The sequence below is a fragment of the Lemur catta genome, chromosome 16, assembly GCF_020740605.2.
Source record: "Lemur catta isolate mLemCat1 chromosome 16, mLemCat1.pri, whole genome shotgun sequence".
Lineage (NCBI taxonomy): Eukaryota > Metazoa > Chordata > Mammalia > Primates > Lemuridae > Lemur > Lemur catta.
This window is the reverse complement of record NC_059143.1, coordinates 44632451-44648062: the sequence shown is the minus strand read 5'-3', so window position 1 is coordinate 44648062 and position 15612 is coordinate 44632451. Positions and strand designations below refer to the sequence as shown.

At 37.4% G+C, this 15612-nt stretch overlaps 1 protein-coding gene across 1 annotated transcript in view; it reads right to left on the bottom strand.

The window, feature by feature from the left end:
• The window catches only part of CDH20 (cadherin 20), a 177570-nt gene that overhangs the window by 11601 nt on the left and 150357 nt on the right, over positions 1 to 15612 (bottom strand). Inside the window, exons 6-9 of the mRNA XM_045527604.1 lie at positions 13663 to 13850; positions 7141 to 7394; positions 5187 to 5323; positions 3034 to 3155 (exon numbers count right to left, since the gene is read on the bottom strand). Coding sequence (XP_045383560.1) covers positions 3034 to 3155; positions 5187 to 5323; positions 7141 to 7394; positions 13663 to 13850 — 701 coding nt within the window. The remainder of the gene's footprint in view (positions 1 to 3033; positions 3156 to 5186; positions 5324 to 7140; positions 7395 to 13662; positions 13851 to 15612) is intronic.

Sequence of the window (15612 nt, the reverse complement as noted above, 5' to 3'; positions counted from 1 at the left end):
CTAGAACTCCATCTCAAGGTATGTCTCCCAGAGAACCCAGCTGTGGAACCTAAAAGTAGGGGGAACAGTGTTACAAGAAAGGCAAGTAGGCTGGGAGAGGTGGCTCATGCCTATAATCCCAGCATTTTGGGAGGCTGGGGATCACATGAGGCTAGGAGTTTGAGACCAGCCTGGGCAACATAGCGAGACCCTGTTTCTACAAAAAATTAAAAAAAAAAATTAGCCAGATGTGGTGGCATGCACCTGTAGTCCCAGCTACCTGGGAAGCTGAGGCAGGAGGATTGCTTGAGCCCAGGAGTTCGAGGTTTCAGTGAGCTATGATCATACCACTGCACTCAAGTCTGGGCAACAGAGTGAGACCCTGTCTCTAAAAGAAAAAAAAAAAAAGAAGACAAGGGGTCAGGCGAGTAGAGTAGTGGAGATAAACTTGCCCACAGCCCCTAGCCTCACACCAGTGCTGCTCACATACTGGGGTCACCTGCCTGCCCCATCCCCACCTGGAGACAAAGCCTGCACTTTTCTGCTTGCTTATAGTACCACACATTATATATAGAGGTAACGTATTTCTTGAGGAATGTTATAAGTAGGCGATTCTATATAACGTGGCAAACATAGGTGGGAAAATCATTTCAGAACATCTGACCTGTGAATTGTGTATATATTGGTGAGCTTGGGGCCTGAGGCGCGGGGCTGGTTGGTTACAGGGTTTCAGAGAATGAACGAGTGAAGACACTGATCTGTATGTCTGGGCTAGGAGCAACCTGGCCGGCTCTCCTGCTATCTATTCCCCTGGCAGGTCACATTGCTTCCTCAGCCCCACTTGTCATGCAGTATTCTGCTCAGTTGGTTTCATTCTGGCCTTGGCCATCACCAAGTGTGTCATCTGATTTCTTTATGGGCTTCCTTCATAGCTGCTCCCTGAGAGAAGAGCGTGTATCTGGGCTTGGCAGACATGAAGCTGACGACAGTGTTCAGCAAGTAAACACAAGGAGGCCTGATTCTTTATAAACCAGACATGCCTCCTGAGCTGCGTACTTCTGAAAATCTTCAAAACATTTCCTAGAGCCCCAGTCAAAGGGTAGGATTGTCAGTATCGTGGGGTATAGGTGACAGGTGCGACAGACTTGTGGCTCATGCCCTGAACTTGAAGTCACAGATAAGCTGTACTTCAAAACACTGTATAATAGACCATTAAAAGATCTATTTAGAAATAATAGCAGAGGTGGTTAAAGTGTGGTTCACCTGTTAGAATGCACCTTCTATTCTGAAGCCCTTTAAGAAAGAGAGTGTTTCGTTTTGGGGGGAGGGGGTTTAATTTATTGTCCTACTTATCACCCTCTTTGTATTATAGATTCAAATTAGTCTGTTTTGTCATAAAATACATATTAATCATAATCCCAATATTTTATAATATAAACAAATTTTATTCTATATAATCTATATAGTCTTATTATAAAACAAAAATTATTAAAAGCCCAAACCCCTTCACTTAAAACTCAACTACCTTAGCACAGTAGCTATACTGTTTTTGCCTTTTCCCTCCCAATCTCTGTTCACATGCAGACATAACCTTACATAACCGCAAGCATGTATATGTAGTTTTTATATCTCCTTTCTTATAATAACATGGATCATTTCTTGTGCTATAAAGTCTGCATTGTAACTTTTATTAGCTGCATAATATTTCAGGCCCTTCTAGACTAGAAATTCAATAATGTGGTAGTAGAATTATCCTAGACTTGTTGAAAAAAAAATTTTAGGATGGGTATAGACCATTGCACCAAGTTTCAAGAATTGATGGAGAAGGTAATTTTAGGTAGAATCACTATAGAACACCTTTCCTCCCCGCCCCCAGGGGTGGGAGTCACTTTTTGCTTTGACTGAGTGGAATGATAAAAATGTGTTGAATCAATCTTTGATGAGTTCAGGGAGCTAATCAAAGTTTTGGTTCTATGCAGACATAGTCTCTCTGTGCAGTAAGATGCTGGAGGTGCTGTTTCAGGAGAGTGAGAGAAGTGAAAACCAAGCTAGATCATGGCCAGAGGCCTGAATTACCATAGCAGGAGCCCTGGCCTTATAAACATGCACTTTCCATCACCCCAACTTCCATACTAAAAGAATCCTGACCCATTTGACCCACCACCAGCATCCTCAGGCCCGTGGGGCATACTCCGGGGCAGTAAATTAGGACTATGAGGGAATTTTCTGGGTCACCGGCAGAGGAGGAAGGAGCCTTACACAAGCAGGAGCAGAGTAGAGGAGATAGACAAGTCATGGTCCAGGCGACAGCCTGACAATTGCGTTCGTACATGGTCCCTCCACATGCAGTCTGGATGGTTCTCAATGACACCACTTGGAATTTGATCAAATATTCAGTTAGGTTTAAAGGCATACCTTAAAGAATATACAGTGTCTCTGAAGATTATGGAACTACAGTTATTTCAAATTAGTAGAGCTTTGCTTTCCTCTTAAAATTCACCTGACATGAGCAGCACTAAGAAAATGGGTGTCTTATTTGAGTGACGAGAGAGGAAAGGTAATTCCAAGTAATAAAGCATTGTGAAATAGGCCAGGCAGTCCCTAAACAATGTACTTGTTGCCAGAAGTTAAGAAAGGGAGGTGGGAAGATACAGAAAATAATTTTTTCCCTCCTGCAAAATGCTTTTAGGAATTGGGGTTATACTCAGGAAAAGAGAAGACTCTTTCTCTGTCCCCTGATTTGCATGGTCCCTCACTTCCAGGACCCAGTGTGTGTTATTAGAGTTGGCACTATGCAGTTCAGCGTGTGTGTACAGGCTGCTCTGTGAATTGAGCCACCTGCAAAGCACTGTTTCGATCATAAAATGTAATGTAGACTCCAAATAGTTGTCTTAACAAGTACGCAGTTGAGACCTGACATACAGAATTTACAGAACACTTTGTAAACTGTTAGTTTCTGGAGTTGAAATGTATTTGATGGAGAATTTGGTTATTTGTAACAGTTGTTTCCATTTTTCGGGGTAACCCAGGTGTGCCGTTCGCAGGGTACTATACCTGTCCCACTTTGGCATTCTCACAGACGAAAGCTTCATAGAATCTGGGAAACTCTGGGGCATTGTCATTCACATCTAAGACTCTGATTGTGACAGAAACGCTTCCAACCTGGGAGGGATTGTCTAAAGAGAACACAAGGAAAACCAAAACACAGGAGTTTAGTAATGCAGAAAAAGAATGCTCTTTCCTAGAAGTCAGTATTTACCTGGTCAGTCTGGTTTTTAGAGGAATGGATAAAGTACATGGAAATGGTAACACAAGTATGGGATACATATGTCGCCTACTCAGAGTGTGGCCAGACATAAGAGGCATGGGCAGAACAAGGTGTGTGTTGGAGAGTGTGTTTGCTATTAGGAGTATGAGGGGAAAAAATGTCACAAAATGAATCTTAAAAAGAGGTTTGAATCTCCCCCTTGGCTCACACTTCTGTTTATGGAATGAAAGGCAGGTCAACTCTATATTCTAGGCTTTGAAACAGCCCATTTCTGATTGGATGCATACTATGTGGCACTGCTTGGCTTTATTCCTGTGGAATAATCAGCTCTTTGAATTATATTTCCAAAGGTTTCAAATTACTCACTGGAATACAGATAACACTGCACATTCATTCCTGCTTAGGGACTAAGGGGATATTACGGGATCAAACACACACCAAATCCATATTGTTGGCTGGGGCAGAAGTTCTCCTAGTCACTCATGAGGAAATGTTTTTTTGGTCTGTGTCTTTTGCTTGGCACTGCCACACACGAGACAATTTCACAGCCCCAGGAGTGTCCCCCCGTCTTTTTCCGTTTTTGTCACCACCCCAAGGAGATGAAATAGAAATAACAAGACACAGAAATTATTCTTGCTGAATAATTTTACTAAATCCCAGAATGCATTGTTCTTCTGGTTCGTTTTTTTTTCTTTCTTTCTCAAAAATAACTATGCTCTATGATTTTCCCCCTAAGTACTTCTATTGCTTGGTTACCAGAAAGTGCCAGCATAATTAAAATTTATTTTGTCATTATAACAGTGGTATTTGTATACAGAAGGAATAATGAAAATTTCATGAAAAACATAGAGAGGAGAAATATCCACAATCCTACCACCAGAGGTATCCATTATATATGTAACATTATACAGTATATGTGTCCAAAAATGTAGAGCTACACACACACACACACACACACACACACACACACACACACACACATTACAGTTAAGCAAATAAGAGTTGGATTCAGAACTTTAATATTTTAGGACAAGATTATCCTGTGTCACTGCATATGCTTTGAAAGCATAGGTGTCAAGGTCTATATGATATTCTCGTTTTACTATAGGTTGTATCACAATTTATTTAGTCAATTTCCTATTACTGGACATTTAAGTAATTGCCATTTTCCCCTCTATTTTAAAATAACATTGCAGTGGACATTTTTGTATATAAATCTTTGTTGATGTCTATAATTATTCCCCTAAGATAATTACTAGCAGTAGAATTCCTGAGAAAAAGAGTATGAATATTTTGGGGAATCTTAATATATATTGCCAAATTGCACTCCTGAATTGCTGTGCCTAGATATTGCCAATAGTTTTGAGATCACCATTTTTCTGAACCTTTACCATCACAGGTATTATGAAAGCAATTGAACGTGGTAGTTTATAATTGAATTTTTATTAAATTTGTAATATATATTCTAGTCTTTATTAATTTTCCATTCCATTTATAAGTTTGTTACATTAATAAATGTCTTTTATTGTAAGATATCTCAAATTCTTGTAGACATAGATGTGTGTGTCTGTAAGAAGAGTAATATGTTATAAATGCTTCCTTTCATCCAATAATAATGTTTTATACTATTTATGCATTCATGATTTTATTACATATTGAAAGCCTCATAGATTTCTCAGGAATCTTCCCTTTTCCTCATAGCTACTTGGGGTAAGTATGCTATCTTTTCTTGCTTTTGCATGTTTTGTGTGCACAGAACTAAGTACACAGGAGATACTCAAAAAATATTTGAATTGAATGCATTCCCTTACTTGCATAAACCATAGATACCATTTCTTCCCTTAAAGAATATGATTTTTATTACAAATTCTAGAAACCTCCACTTTTTAACAACACACATTTTGTCACTGCATGGAGACCAATTTATTGTGCTACTTACTCATTTCCATAGCAAGGACAGTGATATTATGCCAAGAAAATTCTTCCCGGTCTAGGGGTCTTGCAGTCATTAGGGCACCTGTTGTAATATCAACATAGAAAAATCTTCCAGGGTCACTGCTTCTGTCAATGGAGTATCTGCAAAAACATGGATTATGTATATCATTTTCTATTTACTGGCTGGGGAGTCCTTACCTATAGAATTCTTTTAGCAGGATGGACCATGCCTGTCTAGGTTACTTATTTGTTATTCAGTAGTGCGACTCCTAACAGAATCCTATTTCCAGTGTTTACCACACAGGGATCCAGGGTCAGAATCTGGAAAGAAGATGTGGAAGTATCCATAGAATATTCTGGCGGTTTTAGAAATGGGATCTGATTTTTTCAAGTTTTGCTTATTTTATTTCAAACAGTTTCTCCCATAAAGTTTTACTCTGTAAAATTTTCCCCACAGTATCTTCTCTGATATGAGTAGATTAAAGTATTATAGATTAATAGATATATAATTAATATAGATCAGAAGGCATATATTCTCAGCTTATGAAAATATAAATTTACAGTAGAATCTGCTTCAATTTTGTTGTGATTGTTTTGGGGATAATATAGTTTCACTAATTTCTCCCTGTTCTCTTTTACATTTACAAAGCTTAAGGTTGAAATATCACTTCTGGAAAGCTGTTATAACTCATAATATAAAGATTAGTTGCCTTGGAAAAGTAAAATAGCAGAATTTAAGCAAAATCATTTTAGCCATTTTAATGCCTGAACATGTGAAATGTTTACTAGTGGGTTAGAGGCAGCAGATTTCTCCCTAGGACAGTTATTCTCTGGAGAGAGCCATTCTTATTAAACTATAAAAGCACATTTTCATTAAATACAAAATAGCACCAGGTGAGAGAAGGAGCCAGCTGACAGAAAAGGCATTTGATAAATTGGGGTGTGTTTAAAATGTGTTATCTACACTAAAGCCCCAGATTCATTTTACTGTGTGGCTTTCAGCAATTAACGTGACAGATGGCCTCAAACAGCCTTGGAATCCTGGTCTTTTGTGTCAGGCTTCAGAGGCTTGGCAGTTGTTCTGGAAGGTTGAGGTGTCAACCTGCCCACCAGCTATTTGCACTTTGGTTCCAGAATTGATGGAAAATGGCCATGATTGTAAGAGCAATTCCCTTCTTGAAGGGAAGCATCTTGGTTGGAATCTTTAATTTCAAAACATACCTTGGAGAAACAGATATGTGGGATTGCAGTACAAAGGCCTGTCTGGCCAGTCTGCATGGCATTGGAGCCATTGACAACAGGAATATTTTCTATGTCTGTTCTTTCCATAGTATTTGGAAAATGTTATTTTCTCCATTTTTAAAAGTAAAAAATTTCAAAGGTTCATGGAAGTTGGGAGAATGTGCAATGATCACCTGTATGTTCACCACTAAAAATCAACAGTTTGTAACATTTTGACATCTGTGATATCTAACATTTGATATCTGACTAAGCTTTATCTGAATTGGTGATTCTCAGCTGGGGGTGATTTTGTATGACTTCCCCTGGGACATTTGACAATATCCAGGGACATTTTATGTTGTTACCACTCAGGGGGTGCTACTGGCATTTTGTGGGTAAAAGAGATGCTGCTAAACATTGTTCAGTGTACAGGACAACCCACCACAACAGCACAGAATTATCCAAGCCCAAATGTCAATAGGACCACGATTGAAAACTAAGGAGTGTGTGTGTGTGTATACGTGTGACTGAACCAATTGCAAGTCAGTTGTAGACATAATGACACTTCATTTCTACATACCATGACAAGGCCATGTTATTTAAACAGAAAAATCTTAAAGAGGAAAGTCTCCAGAGATGGGATAGAGAAGGAAGAAGCAAAGGGAAAAGTGCAAGAAAATTACGTACAAGGGAAGAAAGATTCCAGGGTATAAGAAAAGGTGAAATTGTGGGAAAACCTGATTGAGTTGTTGGTTACATCTGGGTCCTTGGCAGAAATGATCTGTATGGTTGTCCCAATCGCCACATCCTCAGGCACCTCCACAAAGTAAAAGCCGGGTTCAAACACAGGGGGCTCATCCACGTCTTCCACACTGATGTGCACCGTCGTCGTGTCCTGAAACGGGCCCAGATTCAGAAAACGCATCTCCAGGTGAGAATTGGCTCCTTCCACCTTTAAGGTGTAGCTTTTCTTGCTTTCAAAACTCAGGGGCTGAAAAGTAATGACAGGAAAATCAATTAGCCACTATAGCATGTATGTTAAGGTTCAAAAGGATGTCCAGTATCAGTGGCTGGTAGGAAGATTCCCAAATTCATTAAAATGATGGAAAAGAGGTAAAGGGGGAAAAGGAAATTTTTCTCTTATTCTATAGTTCCTGGTCTAAATGTCAGTTTCAATACCTTGGGTAAGGAAGATAAGGAAGATGCCAGACACTTCAGACATAGTTAAGAAAGCGAGTGTGATGATGAGGAAAGCCATTATCCTGGGCAAGCTTGGCTTTCACGTGTCCATTCTTTTTAATCAGCATGGTCTTTAGAGACAGTCCTGAGAACCCCGTAAGTTCAGGGCCTACTTTGCCTAGGACTGTCTCAGTTCTGAAATGAAAAGTTTTATTTCCTGGGAACTCCATTTGTCCCAGGCAAACTGGGACAGTTGGTCACCTTCTCTGTAGAGACGCTTGCTCATTTGAAAAGATGTCATGACAATCAAGAATGAGTTTTTGTTCTGTTCCAGAATATCCATGCAGCTGAGGCTTGGGCTTTTTCTGTTTTCTTTCTTTAAAAAAAAATTCCTCTTGAGTACAAAGACAGTAGTGATTCTTTCCAAGAAACTATCGTAAGTACCTCACAAGGGTTCTTGGGGCACTGTGTCAGATCAATATATATGTATTTAGTTCATCATAGATGATTCCTTTTAAATCCTAATTTGACACCTCATTTTGTAGTTGAAGAAACTGAGACTGAGGGAGCTCAGGAGACTGGACTAAGCTGACATGGTTATGTAGTTGGAGCTGAAATATATTTAGATTGTTTCCAGTTTTTGAAGGTTGTGAATAAACCTGCTGTGAACATTTGTTTACAGATTTATGTATGAACATAGGTTTTCATTTCACTTGGGTAAATACCCAGGAGTGGGATTGTCAATATATTTTTAACTTTATAAGAAACTTCCAAACCAATTTTCAAAATGGTAATACCATTTAAATTCCCACCAGGAATGTATGAGAGTTCTAGTTTCTCCACATCCTTGTCAGTACTTGGTTTTGTCAGTTTTTTTTTTTTATTTTATCTATCCTAGAGTGTGTGAAGTGGTATCTCATTATGGTTTTAATTTGCACTTCGCTAATGTCTAATGATGTATCTTTTTATGTCTTCTTGAAGAGTTTTTTATTCTATATTCAAGTCCATTGTCAGACATAAAATTTGCAGATATTTTCTCCGGATCTGTGATTTGTCTTTTCAATTCTCTTAACAGTGTCTTTTGAAGAGAGAAACTCTTAATTTTGATGAAGTTTTATCACTTTTTCTTTTGTAGATTGGGATTCTGGTTTCATATTGAATAAATCTTTGTCTAATCAGAGTCATAAATATTTTCTGCTATGTTTCCTTTTAGAAATGTTATAGCTTTAGTTTCTTTTGTTTACATTTAGATATATAATCCATTTGGGTTTATTTTTGTGAGGTATAATCAAGGTTCATTTTCCTTGGCATATTGTATCCAGTTGTTCCAGCACCATCTGTTGAAAGCACTAGAGTAAGTTTTTAATAATTGTTGACATTTCTTTTTAAATAAGTTACTTAATGACTTTTAAACTGTTTAAGATTATTGTCTTCGTCACTTCCACCTTTAAAATGGAAGGAAAACATTGCCCTAAATATCCTATGCTTTAAATTGCCCACACTTGACATAGCAGTTTGGTTTTTCCCCCTTGAATAGTTTGTGCTATTATTATTTTAAACACCAAAGAATTGTTTATTTTTATATTCATAATGGTAAATCAAAGATTAGTAATGTCTGAAAACCCAAGTTCCAAATTCAAGAAATTTCCTAGAATTTGAGCACACAAAAAAAGAAAAGCCATTATATTCTTAAAAATTGAGTCAGGAAAGTTATAGCACAAAATAGTAATGCAGCTTTAATTATTCATGAAGCAGAATTAAGTATTTTCTCCTCTGTTTTCATAGCACAGTATCATACTTCCATTATAGCTCTTCTTATTTGGTATTACAAATATTTCTTTCTGTGTTGATCTTCTTCCCTAGACTGAAGGGCAAAGGCTATAACTTGATCAGATTTTTATTCCCCAGTGCCCAGCAAAACCTAAAACCCCAAAGGTAGCAAAAAATATTGTTACATTGAATAGCGTCAAATGTTTCTCAGTGTGAGTGTTAACATGTACTGGTTGAGTGGTAATGTATACAGATTTTATGTTATCATACTTCAATAATTCTCAATTCATATTTTTTCAATTTGGAAATGGGGTTGCTTCTCCAATTGATGACACCTTACAATTGTGTAGGCTCGATAGGAGAAGACGGATGTAGCTGTTAGTGCTGTACAAGCCAGACCTGGTCAAGGCCGTTCATGTTGTTGTCCTTGAGTTCAGTTCCTCACATTGTTGGTACTGCATGTGTTGAACTTTCCTGCCTTCTAGAATGTCTTCAAAAAGATTATATTATGGTTTGGCCTTGAAACAAAAGGTGTATAGGAAGAATGGCATGGAAACAACAGCAGAAAGTAAAGCTGACACTGGTGAATTAAGTTTGTCTGTGTCTGTAGGAGCTCTTTAAATAACTATAAACCAAGAAATAAGAAAGCATTGTATCATTTAAGTTGGCAAGAATTTTTCTTAAATGGTGCATAAAATGATGAGATTTATAATTAATGGCATCTTAGATTTGATAAAATAAAGAAATTTTTGTTCTTTGTGACCTGGCTAAGAGGAGAATGGACTCTCAGCAATTGCTTCTTGTTGCTGGAAGATGGAAGACGTGCTGGAGACTAGAAAATGGCACAACAGCATGCTCATTCAGAGTAAAGAACATTCTGAAAATTATATATTTCAAGATACATTTCAAGCATTTAAGTTAAGAGACTGAAAATCAATTGATTGATTACTTAAAAGCTAAAAAGACCCAAGATACTGAGTAGTAATCAGTGTGGTTTTATGAAGAGACCCAATTCTATCAATTCAACTTAATTTCTCTGTTTGAAAAAGTATGTGCTTTTTAGACAAATATTAATAATAGGCCTGAGGGAAATAAATCAAAAGCAGAACTTTTGTTTCAGTTTTATATGGCATTGTTAATGACAAAGTGGGAAGATGAGAGTGGATCAGACATCTGAGTGAATATTGTTCCAAAGGCATAGATTGAGCGGTCAATAGCCTCTAAAGTATTTATCATCTGTGATTTGTCCATCTATCCAACTTATTGACTTTGTTCTTAATTCCATTTTCTGGCAGCTCATAAGTTCAGAAGAGAAATAAAAATTACCTTGGCAAAACTGATACATGTTTTGATTAAACATGCATATAGTTTTAGTAATGACAATAAAAGACAGTGTTCTGTCTTAGGAGGTTTCATCTTTTCTCCAGGTAAAGGAGCTGGAGAAAAGACATCTCAAGATTTCTTTCAGGTACAGAATCGTAATAGCTAACAGGTTTTTTAAAACGAATGGCTTATAATAAGGTCTAAACTATATTGTGATAATTTGACACAAATTATTAATATCATATAAATATATTATTATCAATATTATTTTCAATTATCCAATATATTAAGATAGAAAATAAAATTTCACTATTGAGTATCCCAAAAGCTCTTTTTCTGGTTGCTTAATTTTTTGACTAGAACTTTTGTAATAAAGAAACAATAATTATCCAAAACTTTGAGCTTTTATGTTATTTACAGTTATTAGTTATGGTTAGCAATGTATTATTTTTTACTTGAGGTGTGCCGCATGGTAGGGACATGTGCCTATGTGGCACACCAAATAGGTACTGTTATTTTCAGTCACTTTTTATAATTCTAGTATGTGTTATTTTCAAAGAATGAGAATAAAATAAGAAATTACAGTATTTTAATCACATCCAGATTTATTTGATGATTTAGAAGTTAATTCTCAGCATTTTGTACTGTTTTGAGGTCATTGTGTGCTGGTTATAAAGATCTCTGGTTTGTGGAATTCTGGATATATCTATTGATTGCACCTTAAATAAATATAGAACAAGCATGTGAACTCATCCCTTCTTCCCTTTTAAAGCAGTGTTAATTCAGTTCTGTGAAACATCATAAAGTTATAAACGCACATTAACTTGTGCCACATTTTAAGTTAAGACTTTGTTACCTTTGCCAAGGTCATCGATGACCTCCATGTTCCTAAAGTCTGTGGTTAATTTCAATGTTCTTACTTCACCTGCAGCAGTGTTTGTCACAGGTGATCACTCCTTTCCCTGGGACACACTTTCTTCATGTCTTCAGGACACGCACTCCCCAGAGCTCCCTCCTGCCTCCCTGGTCTTGCCTTGGTCTCCTTGCTTGTCCTGACCCTTCATGTTGGGGTGCCTCAGGGCTCATTCCACTGTCCTCTTTCTGTCTATACTCAGTCCCTTGGAATCTCATTCTGTTTTATTTGCTTTAAATGGCATCCCCAGATTTATGTTTCCAGCCCAGAACTCTTCTCCCAACTCCCAATTCTTATAAACTAAGCCACTCCACCTGTCTACTTGGGGTGTCCAATAGGCACTGTAAGTGTGACCTGTCCAGGACTGAATCCCAGTACTTGCCTTCCCCTGCCACCTGCTCTACTTACAGACTTCCCTGTCTCAGTGAATGGCAACTCCATTCTTATTGCTCAGTTGACTCTTCTCTTTCTTTGATATCCTCATCCAATTTTTTAGGAAATCCTATAGGCTCTACTATCAAAATACATACAAATTCTGACAACTTCTCACCACCTCCATTCCCACTACCTTGGGCTAAGCCACCATCATATCTTACCTGGATTACTGCAGTGAGTTCTCAATAGGTTTTCCTGTTTCCGTCCTTGCTTCTTTATTTTTTTTCCCAACACAGCCTACAGAGTTACTATTTGATAATGAAAGACTAGTCATGTTACACATCTGTCAAAATCCTCCAGTCATTCCCCACTTAGAGTAAAAACCAAAGTCCTTATAGTCACCCTATATATATGGTCCTATGCAATCTGGCCCCTTTGTTACATTTCTGACCTCATCTACTAAAAGTCTCCCGCTCTGCTAAGCCTTATAAACTCCTTTGCTGTTCTTGAAATACAGCAGACATAGTCCTACCTCAGGGTCTTTGCACTAGCTGTCTTTTGCCTGGAACACATTCCTCAACAGCTGCACGCTCATTCTCTTCTCTCCAGAGCTGCCATATACACTTCTTACCAAATTTCATTTATAGAGCACCTATAATGTGCACTTTTAAATTGCCTGAACCTCTGCTGTGTCTCTGCTCACTTTAAGTCTTTGCATAAATGTCCCTTCTCTGTGAGGCCAATCCCAACAACTGAATTTAAATTTGAAGTCATGTTGGCTCTCCTGATCTCACTGATTTTGTTCTGTTTTGTCCCTCTCCCACAGCAGTTACCACCGTCTAATGTAATACTTCATTGTCTTAATTTGCTGTTTTCAGTCCCCTTACTAGAATGTAAGATCCAAGAGGGCAGGAATTTGGGGTTGTTTTAGTTACTGTCTACATTAAATGCCTAAAACAATACTAGGCACATATATTCAAAATAGAGAAGGAAGATTACATCAACAAGTTTTAAAAGTAATGGGTTTCATTACATATATATTTACTAGGATATTAAAGCTTACATTTTAAAAAAGTTTTATCTTGCAGCTGAGTATATCCATATGTGTCTTCTGTCACAAAAAGAATTGATAGCTTATATTCAGAAAACTTGGAACCTTATCACAAAAACAAGAAGTTTCAAGTGATATAACAATTATTGTGCAACTATGTTTGATAGAGCCTTTTCAAGTTGAATTAGCAGTTATGATCTTTGAGAAGCAATTAAAAAATCCCTGCATGTTATTTATTGATTCATAAAATAATATTATGGCTTGCTTTATTGTTATTTATGGTACATTATGATCAAATGTGTGTATTCAAGTGCAAATATTGATCAAGTCATTATTAACATCATTAGAGAATTAAGCTACAACAGTTTTTTAAGTGGCTAAGTAGTAGAAACTATATATTTATAATATATTTTTATTATTGATGTGACCTGGTACCTTTTTGTAAAATGATGGCACAACTAGTGTTTGCATGTAAGCACAAGGAGTAAGAGAGTTTAAAAAATAATAATAATAATAATAATAATAGGGAAAGAGCTTTTGTCAAGAGGATTTGAAGCAATCCATAGCAGTAGTACAACAGTCCTTACCAGCATTTCATATACATTCAGGATACCCATGAAAGTGATTTGGAAGAAGCAGTTGGATTACCTTCTTTACAGTTATGATGCCGACTTGGAAATTGGGATCTGTGCTGATGTCAAAGGCATCTGCACCATCTCCATCCACGATAGTGTATTTCATCTCTGCATTGATTCCTTCATCCAAGTCCTTGGCAAACACTCTCCCCACAGTGGAGCTAACTGGAGCTGATTCCAACACACTCATCTGATAATGTTCTATAAAAAAAGCAAGAACATACATATTCTTGATAATCTGTCACTATAAAAAAATACCTCGGCATTATTACATCATATCAGGCATGTTGTGCAAAGCATCTTTTTCTTGGTTCAAAAATTAAACCTAGAGTTTTAGAGATGAAAATTGAGGTCCAGAGAGGCTGAGACAATGGTCATATCGGTCATAGCCTGTCCAGGATGTTCAATGAGGAAGAGTCAAAATAGCTTCACCATGATACTAACAACAGGACAGGATGAAAGCGAAGCTATTTCTCATCCTAGTGAATGAACCTTCGGAGTGATAGGAAGTACCTTGCTTTCCAGTCTTTCAGTACTTCCTAACCAATTGAACTATTTCCCCAAATGCAAATTCCTTCTGAGAAAGACAGAAAAAACACTGTGGTCACAAAGTACATATTTATTCTGTTGACATTTCTAATGCCCACTTTCCCTTCATGGCCTGGCCAGTGTGCTGAGTGCCTCCTCTATGATCACCTGCTCAGAGATGATGGAGACCAGTGGTCTACAAAGGAGGAACAGCCACGGAGAGGAAGCTCCACCAGCTCCATGTGTTGTCCCTCAGTGTGTCTTTGGACTTGAGATTGCCCACTGGCTGCCTCTTCATGGACAGACCCCTGAGGCTTCTTGTTCTCTTGTTCCAGCAGAAAATACCAAAAAAAGTTCTCACGTGTGTAACAAGCTCAGAGTTGGTAAAGTTCTCGTTTTTGACTTGATATCCTGAATTTACAATTAAATTTAGTTCATTTTCATCTCCATGAAGTTAGATCTTTGCCAGCGTACCTTTTCTGGGGCTTAACTTTTTGACATTCTTTGTTATTTCATCAATCATAATGTGACTGATGAAATCACAAAGAAAAATCATACAATCTCCTTTTCAATATGTACAAGGTCTCTTTTATTTTAATATACTCTGTAAACTATGGGAAAGCTTGGGGTGTGAGAGCTCGAGTTTCACAAAGATTCAGGGAGGGGTGTCAGCACCCAGCCAGCTCACAGCACGCTACCTTGCACAGGAGACAAAATGATGCTCGTGCTTTAAAAATACTAGCTGGGAAATCTTTAATGTCTGTGCTAGCAGTTGGATTTCATGATCTCTTTCCATTCACTCCTGAAGTTGTTGATGGATTACACTTTGCTATTGCAGAACTTTTGGGAAAAACAAACACGCATCTGCCTGCAATTTTGCCCACCCAGGAAAGCTATGTCATGTGTTTAAACATACACATACAATTTCTACTTGTGATGCATTGTATTAGAAATAAATAGCTTGAGATCTTGATATTCCATTATATTTCATTCAATTAAAGGTGTCTGAGGGTAATGTAAGATAGTAGGTGTGTCATTTCGTCAACATCCCATAATCAGTTATGGTAATATTTGTGAAAAAGAAGCAAAATGAAATTCCTACAATGAGGAATCACATGATTAATAAGGCAGAAAAGTATATCCAAGATAGGTTTAGGGAATGCTGAGATCATCTAAGCTTAGTTTTAGCCAACAGATGGGGAAATGTTTAATGGCAAGATAAAGCAAATTTTTAAAGTCCAAAAATAATGACCATTTTAGAAGAAGCAGAGATGGCATGTAAAGAATGCTTAGAGACACAGAGATTTAAATTACTTTATACATTCACATTTTGTCTTCCATGAAGACAGGATAGAGTTCTTTCACTCTATCCTAGATTCCCCATTATTACCATATTTTGAAAAACCAGCAACTCCAAACGTATGCTTTGGAATTG